Here is a 14928-nt window from a genome sequence, read left to right on the forward strand (position 1 = left end):
TTACAAAAATATTTAATGTGTATATTCAAAAATGTGAAGTATTTCAATAATATAAACACAATAGGAATAAGTTTCTTTATTAAAATAATGTAATGCGAGCTCATCTGCTGTAACCAGACCCTGTGACTTGACTGGAAGACTTCTGAAGTGCTCTCATTGTTGTAATCTTACGCTCACATCACCTCGGGTTTGTTTTCCACAAGGGAGCTTTGATAAAAACGCTGCCACAGCAAACTCAGCATCTTAAATCCCAACGAGTTCAGCCTCTTTCCTATGTCAGACTCTGCTTGTTTTCAGCTGGATCAGCAAATGATTTAAGGTCCTGCAACAACAAAAGTGCCCCAGTTGGCTTTACAAATAAACTTACAAACTTACATAATATTGTTTAAAAGCTGATCAAGGCATTAGATGGGCAAATCAGAGTTGAAAATAATAATAATCAACTGTAACTCAGTAACATGTGGGTTTCAAAAGGTTTTATATTTCACCACACCTATTAAATGTACATGTGGAAAAACTGCGGTTTAAAGAATATTTTGCCTGTCATTGATATTTATCGTTGGTTATTTTTATCTACAATGGTATTGCTATATTTTTCAAATATGAAAATTAAGGTTTTTCCAAAATTGCTTGGTTGATATCTGTCTTTCTGTGGATACACAGGAAAAGATGAATAGAACAAAATAAGACCCATAAACAATTTCTGATGTTTATTTTGTTTCGGTTTCACCTTTAATGATTTTTAACTAATTATAAATACATTTAATTGAAAACAACATATGGGTTACAAAGCCCTAATACGGTCTTCAGGTTTTCCCAGCCGCTAGGTGGCGATAATCAATATTAGTTACCGGAGTTCTGAGCATTTGACAATAAAACAAAAACAAACTTGGCTAATAATTTACACATTTACGATTATCCGAAGCTTCTCAGCTTATGTGTTAAAGTCCAAGTTTAACATTTTATAGGCTCTGAAACGGATATTCTTTTCACTTGGGAAACAGCGTTCACTGACCTCGTTGGGCTGCAAGGTAATTCACGTCAACTTATTTTTACCTATTTGAAAATAGCGGCAGTGCTAACTTTGGCCTTGCTAGTCTCACGTTGCCTGGGTTGGCTTACTGGTTGATCAACCCGTTTAAATGCCTAAATATCCGCGCTGTTAATGTACAGAACCCTGCCCAAAAGGATTTAGGAGACTATTTTATAGTTCTTCCTCTTTCTGAAGGATTTTACTAAGTTTTGCTTTGGACTTTGGCAGCTTCTGCTGTTATTTCCTTATATCTCTGTGTTGTGCTGAGTACTTGGACAGAAGTAGGGAAGTAGAGGCTAAAGGAGAAGTGTCTGGCTTAAATAAACATCCACAACCTTATCTGAAAGGCATTAAAAAAGACAGGAAACAGAACCTGAGAAATACTTCCCACTACTGCACATCAAGGAAAAAAAGCGTCTGGACTTCTTTGAGTTGCTTGAAGACGTTTCGCTTCTCATCCGAGAGGCTTCTTCAGTTCTAAGCTCAAATAGTGGAGAGTCCCAGATTCAAACCCAGTGGGAGTTTCCCCTCGAAGAGGGAACAAAAGACCCCCCCCTGACTACAAGAAGACAGCACCTTGGAGGACAGGACCAACTTCACACCCGATCAGATTTGCACACTGTTAGACCTCTGCCTCACCACTACATATTTCAAATACAACGAAGGTTTCTACAGACAAAAACATGGCTGCGCCATGGGCTCCCCCGTGTCACCTATTGTAGCCAACCTTTACATGGAGGAAGTAGAAAGAAAGGCTCTTGGCTCTTTTGAAGGGAGAGCACCCAGCCACTGGTACAGATATGTGGATGACACCTGGGTCAAAATCAAAACACAAGAAGTGGAATCCTTCACTACGCACATCAACGCCGTGGACAAAAACATCAAGTTCACCAGGGAAAACATAAAGGACAACTGCTTGCCTTTGAAGAAAATGGCAACCTCAACGTTGAAGTGTACCGGAAGCCCACACACACGGACCAGTAACTCCTCTTCGACTCACATCACCCTCTGGAACACAAACTTGGAGTAATCAAGACCTTACACCACCGGGCAGAACATGTTCCCTCTAAGCCGGAAGGGAAAAAAAAGGAACACATACATATAAAGGAATCACTTAAAACATGTGGCTATCCTAATTGGGCGTTTATAAAGTCAGCAAAGATGCACAGAAAAGAAGACCAGACACCAGCGAGGGAGGATAAGAAAAACAGACGCAACAACCTTGTCATCCCCTATGTAGCCGGTGTATCAGAGAAACTCAGGAGGGTTTTCTCCAAACACAACATACCAGTGTACTTCAGGCCCAGCAACACACTCAGGCCTAGTCCACACGTAGCCGGGGTTTTTTGAAAACGAATATCCGCCCCTCCAAAAACTTGCATCCACACCACCTCGTTTTAAAAACAAACTGTCCACACGTACCCGGATAAATACGTTGTTAAGGACATGCCAGACCTGTAGGCGGCAGTACTTGCCCCGTTCTTAACCTCGTCCTTCGTCTGTGGTCTTCCGCAAGGAGCAGTAATTCCGCTTGCAAAAACAAACAAGCAGAAAGCGCTTGGACAATTGATGGATCGGGTAGTGACAGAGCGCAGCTCTGAGGGCTTCCATGATGCCGGCTAGTGTAAACACAGGTCGCACACTTGATGTCAGCATTTTTTGTCGCGGAAAGTGACGTTGCGGACCTTAAAACTCCGGTTTTGTCCGTCCACACGCAGACACCCAAAACGGAGAAAACGCAGATCTTCACTTTGGCCGGAGTTTTTAAAAAGATCCGTTTTCGTGTGAAAAAACTCCGTTTTCATGTGGATGAGAGGCCAAAACATAGAAAAATATCTACGTTTTGGCAGATCCCCGGCTACGTGTGGACAGGGCCTCAGACAGAAACTGGTTCACCCGAAAGACAAAACTCCCAAACACAAACTGAACAATGTGGTGTGTGCTGTACAGTGCAGCGAGGAATGCCCAGACCTCTACATCGGAGAAACCAAACAGCCACTTCACAAGCGCATGGCACAACATAGAAGAGCCACCTCCACGGGACAGGACTCAGCAGTTCATTTGCATCTGAAGGACAAAGGTCACTCTTTCGAGGATGCCAACGTTCACATTTTGGACAGAGAGGACAGATGGTTTGAAAGAGGAGTAAAGGAAGCCATTTATGTCCACTGTGAGCAACCATCTTTGAACAGAGGCAGTGGTTTACGACACCAACTGTCTGCCATCTATAATCCAGTTTTGAGATCCCTTCCCAGATGCCTCAACGCCCACGCATATCCTGGGCCATCTGACCTCAGGAATTCACATGATAGGGTGGGGCCAGGTTTCACAATGAGCTCACCCGAAACTCTGGCTGAATAGGACCCACACCCACCCTCACACCTGGGCTCATGTGTTTATGTAGAAGATCATCAGGGGGTCTTTTGTTCCCTCTTTGGGGGGAAACTCCCATTGGGTTTGAATCTGGGACTCTCCACAATTTGACCTTAGAACTGAAGAAGCCTCTCGGATGAGAGGTGAAACGTCTTCGAGCAACTCAAAGAAGTCCAGACGCTTTTCTTTCAAAGCTCCTTAGACAAAGATTAAAACATTTTTCTTATTAATTGCTAAGCTGCTAAACTGAACAAACCCCTCTCTATATAACGGACTGTGTTATTTTTGCAGGAAACAACAATGGAGAATGATGGGAAAGAGAGTGCAGAAGAAGCTAAACAGTCATTTCCTCGTACGCAACAGCTGTGCCGCTTCTTCTCTCAAGGACGACGTTGCAATTTTGGCAATAAGTGTAAATTCTTACACGTAAGAGAGCTTAAAGCTGACAAGGCACTGAACCAGTCTGATGCTACAATATCAGACTCTCAGGGTCAACATGAGGAGCACAAACTGCCGGTTTCCCATAACCCCAGGATTGCCCAAGCAGCCGCCCGCCGCCCCTGTCGCTACTTTCTGTCAGGGTACTGCAGCATGGAGGACAGATGTCGCTTCTGGCACCCACAGGAGATACTGGATAACGTGCCTGTTGCTGGTAATCACAATAAAGCTGCACAGAGTTTCCCCCAAGTGTCTCGTCCCAGTGGCCCCCAGGAGGTGAAGCTCTGCAACGTGACTGAGGATGTAGCCAAGCAGTTGAGAGAAACTGAGATCAGGCAGCTGAAGAAACGCTTCCCCAAAGACCAGCTCATTATTCAGGAAAGGAGTGATGGCAAAGTAACCTATTACAGGGTGACTGTGGAGGCCACAGATCCAGACTGGGTAGACTATCTCAGATTCATTTTGACAAATGTGGTTATTTTTATGTAATGGTGTAATTTTATGAATAAACAAACAGGCTGTGTGCTTTTAAAGGGAAATCATCTCAACTTTTTATATTACAGCCTTTTGATCTGAAAGAAATTGATGTAATGGTGAGCTTTCCAGACAACTACCCCCTGGAGGTAATTACCACTTTTTCATTTGTTATTACATTTCTCTAATATCATAGTTTATGCTTGTTCTGGAAATCATCATGTTGCTACTTACTGTTTTAGATTTTTACCTTGGACATACCGTTAGACCAGGACCTCCCACCATTAATGGCAAAGTAAGAATATTTACATTCTTATTTTCATTAATAAACTAATATTTACAGTCATTTCTGTATTTCTTTGGATACACAGACATGTACAACAAGCATCCATTGAGTGGCTTCAAGCTAAACACGCCACCAATCAGCTGCTGGGAAAATTGGAACTGCTTTTCCGACCCTTTCTCCGCTGGTTGGATCGGAGCTTGGAGAGATTGTTTACTGAAGGAGCTCGACAGGTGAGAGGAAAAATGACTTGGATAGAAACAGCTTACAGTGAAGTTTTTTTGATTCCTTTCCAACTTGAATGACCAAAACACCAGTTAGTGTTACATAATAGTCTCCTTGATGGAAAAGATCTAAGGAAACATTTTTCAGCATTTAATTTAAATGCCACCAAAGTCATGGATGTCTAAATATAAACGACTATTTTACATTAAAGTAGATTTAAAATCTTAATTTTTCCTCTTTTTCAGTTAAAAAAAGACATTGATTTAGAGAAAGCCGGACTCCAGTTTATTCCGTATCAGGAGCTCAAGGTGACGGCGAGTGAAAACTCTGACGATGCTGTGGGAGATGGTGACGCCTGCAACAAAAATGAAACCGTGGAAGGCGTCTGGTCAGATAGGGAGGAGACTTCAGGGCAGGAGGAGTGTCCGGATTGTGACGAGGGTCAGCAGGAAGAGGAGGCGAGTCATCTGGTTGAGAACATTAAGATCAGTGATCCTCGCAGGGGCACGGAGGTGAAGCTGCTGGGCCTGAGGCTGGGAGAGTACACGGCCACTGTAGTCGCGCAGCAGATTACAGTTTGTCTGCAGTGTCACAGGTAATAAAAACAAACAAGCACCATATTTAAGGTCATGACCCTCAAACTGGACTCTTTGGTGCTTTCAGGTGTAAAGTGACTGCAGATTTGACACTTTCCGGAAGGACGACGTGCGCAGCTCAGTGTGAAAAATGCAACGCCAGCATAAGTGCTGCATTCAGGCCCTGCATGCTCCACCATTACAGCGACGTCCTGGGATACTTGGACCTCCACAACGCTACGGCCGCTGACCTCATACTTCAGGACTGTGACCTGATCGTGGGATGCCTTAGCTGTTCCCAGGATGTCCCAGTGCAGGTGTTGAACTTTAAACAGCTACAGAAGAAAACTAGAACATGTATCGTTCACACAACACTTATAAAATTCCATCTTATGTTATTCTTCAACAGCGTGTGTTCTACGGACAGACAAAGGAATTTAACTGTGAACAGTGCCACAGCAAGCTCAGCATTCTGGTTGAGAGCACGAGATTCCAGTTTATCCCGCCTCGCCCTTCTAACAAATCAGGTCAGAGCCCACTTAATGTTTGTTTCTAAAGAGCTCAGCAAGGTCTTAGATCATTACAACAAGGAAAGTGTCCCACTTGGCTTTCCAACCAAACTTATGTCATATTATGCAGAAAGCTGCTGAGTGGCTAATAAACCTAAAACACTGGACCTTAATCAGCCTGTTCTTACTTTTGCTGTTCCTAAACGGAACAAGATTGTAAATGTTAACGATTTATCATCTCCAGGTTCAAGTTCTGTTAACTACAAAACAATCAGAGATCCAGCTGTGCAAAAAGGAAAACCGCTTCCAGAAAAAGGAACGTGCAAGCACTACAAACAGAGCCACCGCTGGCTGAGGTACCGTCGTGACTTTCCTCTTTTCATGTGTGTCAGTTTGGAATTTTAAAGAAAAGCTTTAATGTTTCCAGGTTTCCCTGCTGTGGTCGGGCTTATCCCTGCGACGGCTGCCATGACGAGAATCAGGACCACCCCATGGAGCTCGCCACCAGAATGATTTGTGGATTCTGCGCCAAAGAGCAGGTGGAGTAAGGATTTGAGACTGAATGACAGATGAGGTGTAACAGTCATACTGTTTATGAAGAGAACAGCACAGGGAGAGATTAGATTAGATTATAACCCACGCTGTGTTTGCTCTTGCAGCCGTACAACAATGGAAAGCCATGCGTCAGCTGTGGGAGCATGATGACCAGAGGCACTCGTACCAGCCACTGGGAGGGAGGGCTGGGGTGTAGAAACAAGGCCAAAATGAGCAGGTACGCGGTGCCCCATGTCCCACTGGTGGCCATGTTGGACGAAGCTTAATGTCGGCATATTTGTCTCTTTTCAGAAACGACCGGCAGAAATATTCCAATAGCAACAAAACGGTTTCAAGGAAGGCAGCTGGCGACAAGAAGTAACCATGGTTTACTAAAGGCACACTGCAAACAGACTGCGAAGGCGTTGGATCAAGGTTGAAACTCGCTTTACACGGAGAATGCCGGCCAGAGCATCACTTAAAGTCCCTCGGAAGAAGGAGCTCTGTTGTGAATAATTATAAAGAAATTCTGATTATCATAAACCGATTGAACCGTTAAACTATGAATCCTCTTTGGATCTCTGTGTGAATGTTAGGACATCATGCACATTAAATAATTTAATGATCTACTTTGTCTCTTTCTGCTCATTGTGTTGTAAACCCTCAAGAAGCAGAGGTCTTGTTTTACAGCTAAAGCCAAACCAAGCGCATCACATGGCTCTAATCAAGAACAAAATGTTGTATGAACTGGTTAAAAAGCTCTAAATACTAGCTTCATGTCCAGTTTACAAAATGATACAGTGAACATGAATATTACAAAACTATCATTCAAATACAATCAAACATGTTGCTTAAACTTTTAAGGCTTTTAATTTAAACTTCAATTTATAAAGCAGCTCTCACTTGATGTGTGTGTGATAATGTGTTTCACACCAATTTAAGCAGACGACAGATATTTAAACTTCCACAATTACAGGCATAACACAACAATAACAATTAAATAGAGTTAAAAAGACATTTTGAGGACACCTTCCATGTGGTGTTTAATATCTAGCTATTCTAAAATCTGAAACTGACCATACATTAATTCAACAGAAACTTGTGAAACAACAAAAATATTAAAACTGTCAAAAAACAAACAAACAAGCATTAAAGTAGATCATGAAAACAGATTTCTTATTTAAATGGCAAAACTAGATAAAGGTTTAATAACTGCACACAAATAAAATTAAAGCTAAATGTTACTTTTGTTTTCTTTCAAATAAACGTGATAGATGACACTGAGTTGAAATCAATCTATTTGTGTAAAATGTTCTGTTTAATGGGGAAAAAAACCTTAAATGTGATCCTAATGTCCTTGTCTGTGAAGCACGGTGGTGGTTGTATTATGGTTCAGTGACATGTTTCTGCAACTAGTCCTGCACTGATTTTACTATAGGCAGACGGTGGCAGAGGAGTTAAGTGCCCACCCCGTAATCGGAAGGTTGCAGCTTCGACTCCTGCTCAGTCTGATGCTGTCATTGTGTCCTTGGGCAAGACAACTTCCCTGCTGGTGTGGGAGGGACCCTGGTGGCGCCAGTGTTCGGCGACCTCACCTCTTTCAGTGTGTCGCAGCCTTGTAAGGCAGCTGTGGCTACATTGTAGCTCATCACCAACAGTGTGTAAATGACTGTGTTGTAAAGTGCCTTGGGGGGTTCTCAAGAAGGTTGTATTTATTTTTGTTTACAATGACAAACAAGGAAAGATCATCAGAAATGGTAAACGCTGAAAAATAAAACCATTATTGTTCCCTGGTGTGGTTTCTCTGGGTTGTAAAAAGAAAAAAGTGCCAAATCACGTCTGACTCGACAAAGACCAGCGTGACCTCCCTCACCGGCTGTTTCCGGTCTGAGTCGGTCTGACCCCCAATTAACTGCCCTTGACCCACATGTGTAATATTATGCCAAACTTTCCCACAGAATGAAAGCACTTGCTCATGTTTCAGTGGAAGTGTTGATTTTTCTTTCTTTCACCTAAAAGTTCCATTCCTGATCTACAACTCTGAGGTAAAAGGAGCGACACTAATTCCTGCATCTGCAAACTGAATTAAATGGAAACGGGTCCTAAAACAAACAGTGCTGCAGTGCAGACGAGCCACTCTGCAAAAGAAAGGATCAGTTTTAATGTTTTAAAATGACAAAGTCAAAAGTCCTGACCTTAATCCAACAACAAGAGGGCTCGATTTTCACAAAGCAAGGAGACGCACTTCAGGAAACTCACCGACATGAACCCCAGAGTTCAGGTTGTTCAGCGTGTAGGAATGTTCTAAACTCCTCCAATCTGATGTGGAGGAGCCGAGTTACTGGGAGTATTTAGTAGAATGTTCTGCCCTTTTGTCCTTTCAGGAAAACACCGGATAAACTCTTTTAAATTCTCTTACACCTAAATAATCCCCAAGGGGAAATGAGACCTATAAGGAATGTTGAACTAAAGCGAACACGTCTAAAAGACTTGCCGTTGGTGGTTCTGATTACCTTTGGCGTTCGGGGGTTTGTCGTGGATTTAATTTGTCACTAAACATGCTTCTGAAACTGTGCTGCAGGTCATGTAGTGAGTTTTTGTTCAGTGATTTTCCTAATCTGATCATCATCCTCCAGTTCACCCCCAACAAATCCCACCACACTCGTCCTGAAGACTGTCCTTCCTGTTAAAGTGCAGCAGTTATAACTACTGATATCTGACCATTTTATAATCCATCAACACAACATCTTCATCTGTTCATCTGTTATAAATCCTGTAACAAGATAAGTGAGAACATATATTTTTATAATTATGTTAAAAGTTGCTGCAACAAATAAAGATTTTCTTCATCGATTTCTCGAAGTTAAAGCTTCTCCTCTCAATCGTATTATTTTGTCGTGCCCACTACACGTGCTGAATGTTTGTCGTTAATCTTTTGTCGGTATGTTTTTGCATGCATTGAACCCCCGCAGGGAGGAAAGCTGCAGTTTTTTCTTGACCAAGAGCAAAGTCCCTTCAGCTGAAATCCTCTATATAAAGTGGGCCTTGATCCCCAGCAGCAGCCTCCAGCAGACACAAAGATGTTGAACATCACTGAGCTCTCCCTGCCGTCGCCTCGCTCCAGGTCTTCGGATCGTCTCCTTCAGCCACTGTGGGACCATTTGCTAATTCACCACTTGTCCCTTATCTTGTCTCCCTTCTTTCCTGTCATCCTTGCCTTCTTCAGCTACTTTATCTTCTCTTTACCGTTCGCTGTGATGGACCTCTTAGGAGAAAAGGTCTCTTCATTCCATAAGTACAAGATCCAGCCAGACAGGCGGCCAACGCTGGCAATGATGGCCAGAAGCTTCATGACAGCTTTGTACAACCATGTTTTCTTTGTTCTACCAGCTGCATTAATTGCCACGTTTGTGCTGCCAGCACCGACACTGCCACAGAGCGCCCCCACTTTGTGCCAGCTGCTCACAGAAGGACTGGCTACGCTCCTGCTCTTCGACACTCAGTACTTCATTTGGCACTACGTCCACCACAAACATCCACAGCTCTACCGCTGGATTCATGCAGTCCACCATGAGTACACGGTGACCTTCTCCTGGTCCACAGAGCAGCTCAGCATCCCAGAACTGATGTCGGTGGGATTCTGGAGCAACTTGGACCCAATCATTTTAAAGTGCCATCCGCTGTCCGCGTGGTGCGTGACAGTCTTCAGCCTCTGGATGTCCGTGGAGGACCACATAGGCTACGACCTGCCATGGACGCTGAACCACCTGGTGCCTTTCGGCCTGCTGGGTGGCGCACCAGCTCACGACATGCACCACCAGAGGCCGAGCACCAACTACGCTCCTTTCTTCAGCCACTGGGATCGAACCTTTGGCACAGCTGCCACTTTAAAGAAAAGTAAACAATAACAACCTAAAGACAAGTCTGTAAATAACGCCTGTTTGTATAAGTCAGCCTCTGTTTGTCTTCTGTTTTAAATTATTTTGCTTTAAAACAACTGTTGTTTTTGTTGCTTTTCTGCTTTTATTTTCCAGATGATGTGTCAGAGGATTTAATCTTGTAAAATTGTTCAAATTTGCATTTTTGTCCAATAAATACATTATATTTACAATTCTGGAGTATGCAGTTCATTTCTAAATGACTTGTCTCAACACGCTGTTACACTTCTTTTAACATCAGCTGAAAGAAATCATCATTTAAAATAAAATCTGGCTTTCTAATGCAAAAAAGCACTTTTCTTCTGTTTTTGTTAAATGAACATAAAGAGTTTTATAAGATTTATAGACTTTTTGATAAATACTTTGGTTATCCTGGCTCATCCCTTTAGTTATGCTGCTCTGGAGGACAAACTGACCACATGTTCTTAGTCCGTTGTCTCTATTGTCCCCGTATGTATCTGTTAATGAGTTTTGCCACTGACTGTCATGGTAAATGGTTTATGTCCTGTATAGCACCCTCTTAGGGTTCTGCAACCCCCCAAGGTGCTTCACAACACAATCAGTCATTCGTCCATTCACACACAGATAAAGTGATGAGCTACAGTGTAGCCACAGCTGGGGCAACCAGTCCCTCCAACCACCATCAGCAGATAAGGCAGGTTAAATGCATTGCCCAAGGACACAACAACAGCATTCTTTGGTTGAAGCTGGGATTGAACCTGCAACCTTCTGATTATTAGACAACCCACTCCACCTCCCGAACTGTCCCGGTGAACTTAGCAGCTACTATTTCATACAGAATAAATCAGAGAAATTAAATTTCATTCTGCAAGGCTCATCAGTCAGCTGTAGGAAGATGGGACATGGCTGATAAACAATGTTTTTCTCAGGGAGGTAAAAAAAAATTGTAGTAATTATGATTTTTTTATTGAGAACTTGTAATGATCCAAAAACACGACACCTGCTCATTGGTCCGACTCATTTCTTAGGTTTCCATCTGCAACATTATATTCTGGTTTATGCTGGCTTAGCCAAGAACAAATGCTTATGAAGCTGCCATACCTCATAATTCAGTTTTTTAATTAACTTCAAATGTGACAGCACACCCTAGAAACACAGAAACTGTCTAACTTTCATAAAAGATCAATAATCAATAATGGATGGAAACAGGAAGTTATACAAAAACTATTTTATTAATTTGCAAAAGAACAAATTCAATGAAGACTCTTATTTAAATACTGAACAAACATGTTTGCAATTTGCCCCGTCTTCTCCGTTGGATGCATCTTGGTGTAACTGATGAACTGGCGCCGTAGTTTGCGGAGTTCTGCCATGTTGATGCTCCTGCTGAGCTCCACGTTTGGCTCTGGGTTAAGGACAGTAAGCAGTTTGATGAGAAAATTGGCCTCGGTCAGGATGTTGCAGCATTAAAGGGAGACAACAAAAGCTACTGATGTCATGTCAGATCTAATTTATGTACCTGCCACTGAACCTTATGTGCTTTTAGGTTTAGCTCAGCTTGGACAAACAAGTTCTAAGAAAAAAAAAATCAAAGTGTCCATTAACTTCTGAGGCGATCCATCATGGCGCAGACATGTGACCTTTACCGTCCTGCTGTACCTTTAATTACACACCTTTTCATTAACACCCATTTCTATTCCTGAAAGCCTTTGATGCTGAAACCTTTGGCTTGCACTTGTGAGAAAAATCAATTCACAGATCTCTCTGGGTAAGACCTTCCAAGAAGCCATTGCTGTAAAACACATTTACTTTCAGTATAAAGGATATCTTCTCTGTAGCTCCTGGAACTGAGACGAGATCCCCTGGAACACTCGTCTTCTGAGCGTTAAAAATTGCCTACAAACACATTTCACTCCTATTATTACATAACCAAAAATACTCATCAGAAACGTCTTTGTTAACAGAAAATGACGAAGCAGATGAGAAAATTAAAAATGCATTAACTCAAATTACCAAAGGGGAAGTAGACGTACCATTAACACATCCTGGGTGATTTTGTCCAACTCATATAAGAAGTTTGCAGAAGACAAGGGTTGCTGTGGTGGTCAAAATGAAGAGTTTTGATTTTGTAAAACATGCTGTGTGAATAAAAACAGATTTTAATGAAAGAGCTTACACTCTGAGTGGACTGGTTTGGTGGGGGAGCTTTTCTTCTGAAAAGTGCATCAGAAATGGCTTCAAGTGGGAGCATGTCGTCTTGGAGCACAGTGAAGAGGGGGCTGTCCCATCTGTTCCTGGAGTCTGGAGCTTCAAATCTCCGAACTAAAGCGTCAAAGCTGGAAAACAAAACAAAGACATTCAGTTGTGCAGGGTTTAGAAATATGAGCCTGATTTAGTAGAGGAGCTGCTCACTCACGTGTCCCGGCTGTACTGCTCAGCAGCATCTCTGTTTTTGTTCCATAAGGAGCTCTCCTCATCTGATGTCAAAGTATATACCTTCAATTACATAAAAATACTCTTTATGATTTGTGACAACAATACTTTGCATTATTTATGTTGTTTAGCATGCTTACTAGGCAGTGTGGTGTCTGTGCATGCTTGATGAGACAGAAGAGTTCGTAACGGTAGCCTGTGTGGAACAATTATACTGTAAATAGCGTTGATTAAAACAAATAATCTTGCACGTCGCTTTGAGATTTACCTTTAATGTAGTTTAATGAGTCCAGAATAACAATGTTATCCTTACTAACCTTCCTGGAAACACGAGACACATTTAATCCAAAAAGATAATTAGACTTTCATAACGTAGATGTGGAAAAACTCACCTTTCTACTTCAGCTTTTAGGGATGCTCTGACATTTTTCTCCTTTTGAGAATCTGCGAAGTGTCCAGAAATGTTAGATTACAGCATAATATAAATCTCAAATAAGCTTCTAAACATAAATGAATACTCGGACTGAAATAAGACAGGTTAAAACGCCTGAAGCTAACTAACTAAGCTAGCTCAGCAACTTGCCTGCGTAAACATTGTTTCTGTCAACATCCAGGGCTGCGTCTCCAACGATATGAACTTCTCGCCCAGTTTTCTCTTCAAAATGCGCCTTCAGTTCGTTTGCCCGTCGTGTTTTGCCACTACAGGGGTAACCACACATAACTATTAAAGGCATAACTAAAGCCCTTGATCATCAGATATGCGGCAAAATGCACAATGCTGTTTTCACCCGGAAGCTGTACTAACAACGACCAGCAGATGGCGCTAAGAGGGGAAAAAAAGCTCTTCCTATTCTTTTTCTTGACAGTTGACGATGCATTGCCCTACCGCCATCCAGTGGCTTGGAGAATCATTCACCAAAAACGTTATTTGGACGGAATTTATCTCGTCAAGAAAACGCTGACACCCTTGGAAAACAATGTAAAAATCACGCCACCACTACCAAGACACCTGCAGCTTTTATTTATTTATTTATTGTTTTGCTCTTTAAAATAAAACAAAAGCAAACACATGTTAAATTGGAACATATTAAACAGTATTGTGTAATTTATCATTTGCTTCATATCACATAAAGTAGTTTCAGTCATTTCCCTTCCTCATGAGGAATTTAATTTTTCTTCTGCAGCAGGATGTCTTTCAGATAGAATGCAGTAAATCCATGATCTCTTCCCTCTCTACAAAATAAAAATAATGTTTTGTAGTAGGAAACAATAATGATATAATTACCAACATGTTCTGTGTCTATTGCCTTTTCTTTCTTTGGCACCGTCCAACATCTGGATGAGTAGTTTCTGCAGGTTTTTCTCTCCACGTACAACACCACTGACTTCAGGGGCACCATTTCCATTATCAATGACAGACTCCAAAAAGGAACTATCCTCAACACTTTTCTTGCCCATAAAATGTCCTGTTAAAGACAATATGTATACATATGTAAGCTGCTAAAGATGCATCAACACAAATCGAAAGTTCTGTTACATTTCTTACCTGTTGCCCAAAGACTCCCTCTAGGATTCACCTTGAGCTTGGAAATTTTATTTCTCAGTTCAGTCAAATCAAGCATCATTGAAGATGTCATGGCGATGTAGGAGAGGAGGATGAAAGAAGACAGAAATCGTCCCGTGCAGACCTTAGTCATAGTGCTTTGTTTTTAATTGAACAGTTAATTAAAATCTCTGCTCCTCTCCCACAACGGGCAGCTGCTCTTATACAGAACTAGGAAGGGCTAAATATTCTAATGAGCTGAAGTCATCCTGCTGTGGTTGCTGGCTATTGGACGCCCTCGCTCCTATTCAAGATGCGTCAATCTGCAGCTTCATAAAAACATGTTTTGTATTTAAGAGTAAAACAAGTAGATATATAATTAAATGCACCAGTTTATTTGTAAGTATGTAAACATAACAGCAAGGCACATGGGCCACCGCATGCTGAACAGATGTAATGGCTTAAGAAATGCTGTGAATCAGTTTTACTTTTATGTACACACCCAATTCCTTCTTGCACACCATATAAAAGTACAAATATCTTTTTTAAACGATTACAAAAATCACAAACCAGTGACTTATTCCAGCACCTGCAGGTGGTGATTTCAAG

General features: G+C 41.8%; 3 protein-coding genes across 4 annotated transcripts; 2 read left to right on the plus strand and 1 right to left on the minus strand.

Annotated features, from left to right (window-relative positions):
- The first annotated feature begins 846 nt into the window (after positions 1–846).
- Positions 847–7073, plus strand: si:dkey-24l11.2 (uncharacterized). Its single transcript, XM_015964485.3, has 12 exons — positions 847–1031; positions 3698–4285; positions 4408–4467; positions 4561–4613; positions 4690–4834; positions 5072–5421; positions 5490–5718; positions 5811–5928; positions 6155–6266; positions 6338–6449; positions 6570–6682; positions 6757–7073. Exons 2-12 carry the CDS (start codon positions 3707–3709, stop codon positions 6824–6826), a joined length of 1941 nt encoding a protein of 646 aa, XP_015819971.1. The 5' UTR covers positions 847–1031; positions 3698–3706; the 3' UTR covers positions 6827–7073.
- A 2451-nt stretch (positions 7074–9524) lies between these two features.
- On the plus strand, positions 9525–10949 carry ch25hl1.1 (cholesterol 25-hydroxylase like 1, tandem duplicate 1). The gene has a single exon (XM_015964117.3). It carries the CDS (start codon positions 9525–9527, stop codon positions 10350–10352), a length of 828 nt encoding a protein of 275 aa, XP_015819603.1. The 3' UTR covers positions 10353–10949.
- Positions 10950–11556: 607 nt separating this feature from the next.
- Positions 11557–13588, minus strand: kti12 (KTI12 chromatin associated homolog). Of its 2 annotated transcripts, none has more exons than XM_015964487.3 (9): positions 13360–13588; positions 13169–13220; positions 13045–13097; positions 12917–12972; positions 12760–12839; positions 12520–12679; positions 12377–12439; positions 12171–12239; positions 11557–11740 (listed from the first exon to the last, which is right to left on the minus strand). In XM_015964487.3, the coding sequence occupies exons 1-9, from the start codon at positions 13508–13510 to the stop codon at positions 11597–11599; spliced, it is 828 nt and encodes a 275-aa protein (XP_015819973.1). In that variant the 5' UTR covers positions 13511–13588; the 3' UTR covers positions 11557–11596. The 2 variants fall into 2 exon arrangements, with proteins under 2 accessions (XP_015819973.1, XP_015819972.1); XM_015964486.3 differs by having other exon boundaries at positions 11557–11748; positions 12153–12239.
- Positions 13589–14928: the final 1340 nt, after the last annotated feature.

This window comes from Nothobranchius furzeri, chromosome 4 (genome assembly GCF_043380555.1).
Source record: "Nothobranchius furzeri strain GRZ-AD chromosome 4, NfurGRZ-RIMD1, whole genome shotgun sequence".
In the NCBI taxonomy this organism is placed as follows: Eukaryota; Metazoa; Chordata; class Actinopteri; order Cyprinodontiformes; family Nothobranchiidae; genus Nothobranchius; species Nothobranchius furzeri.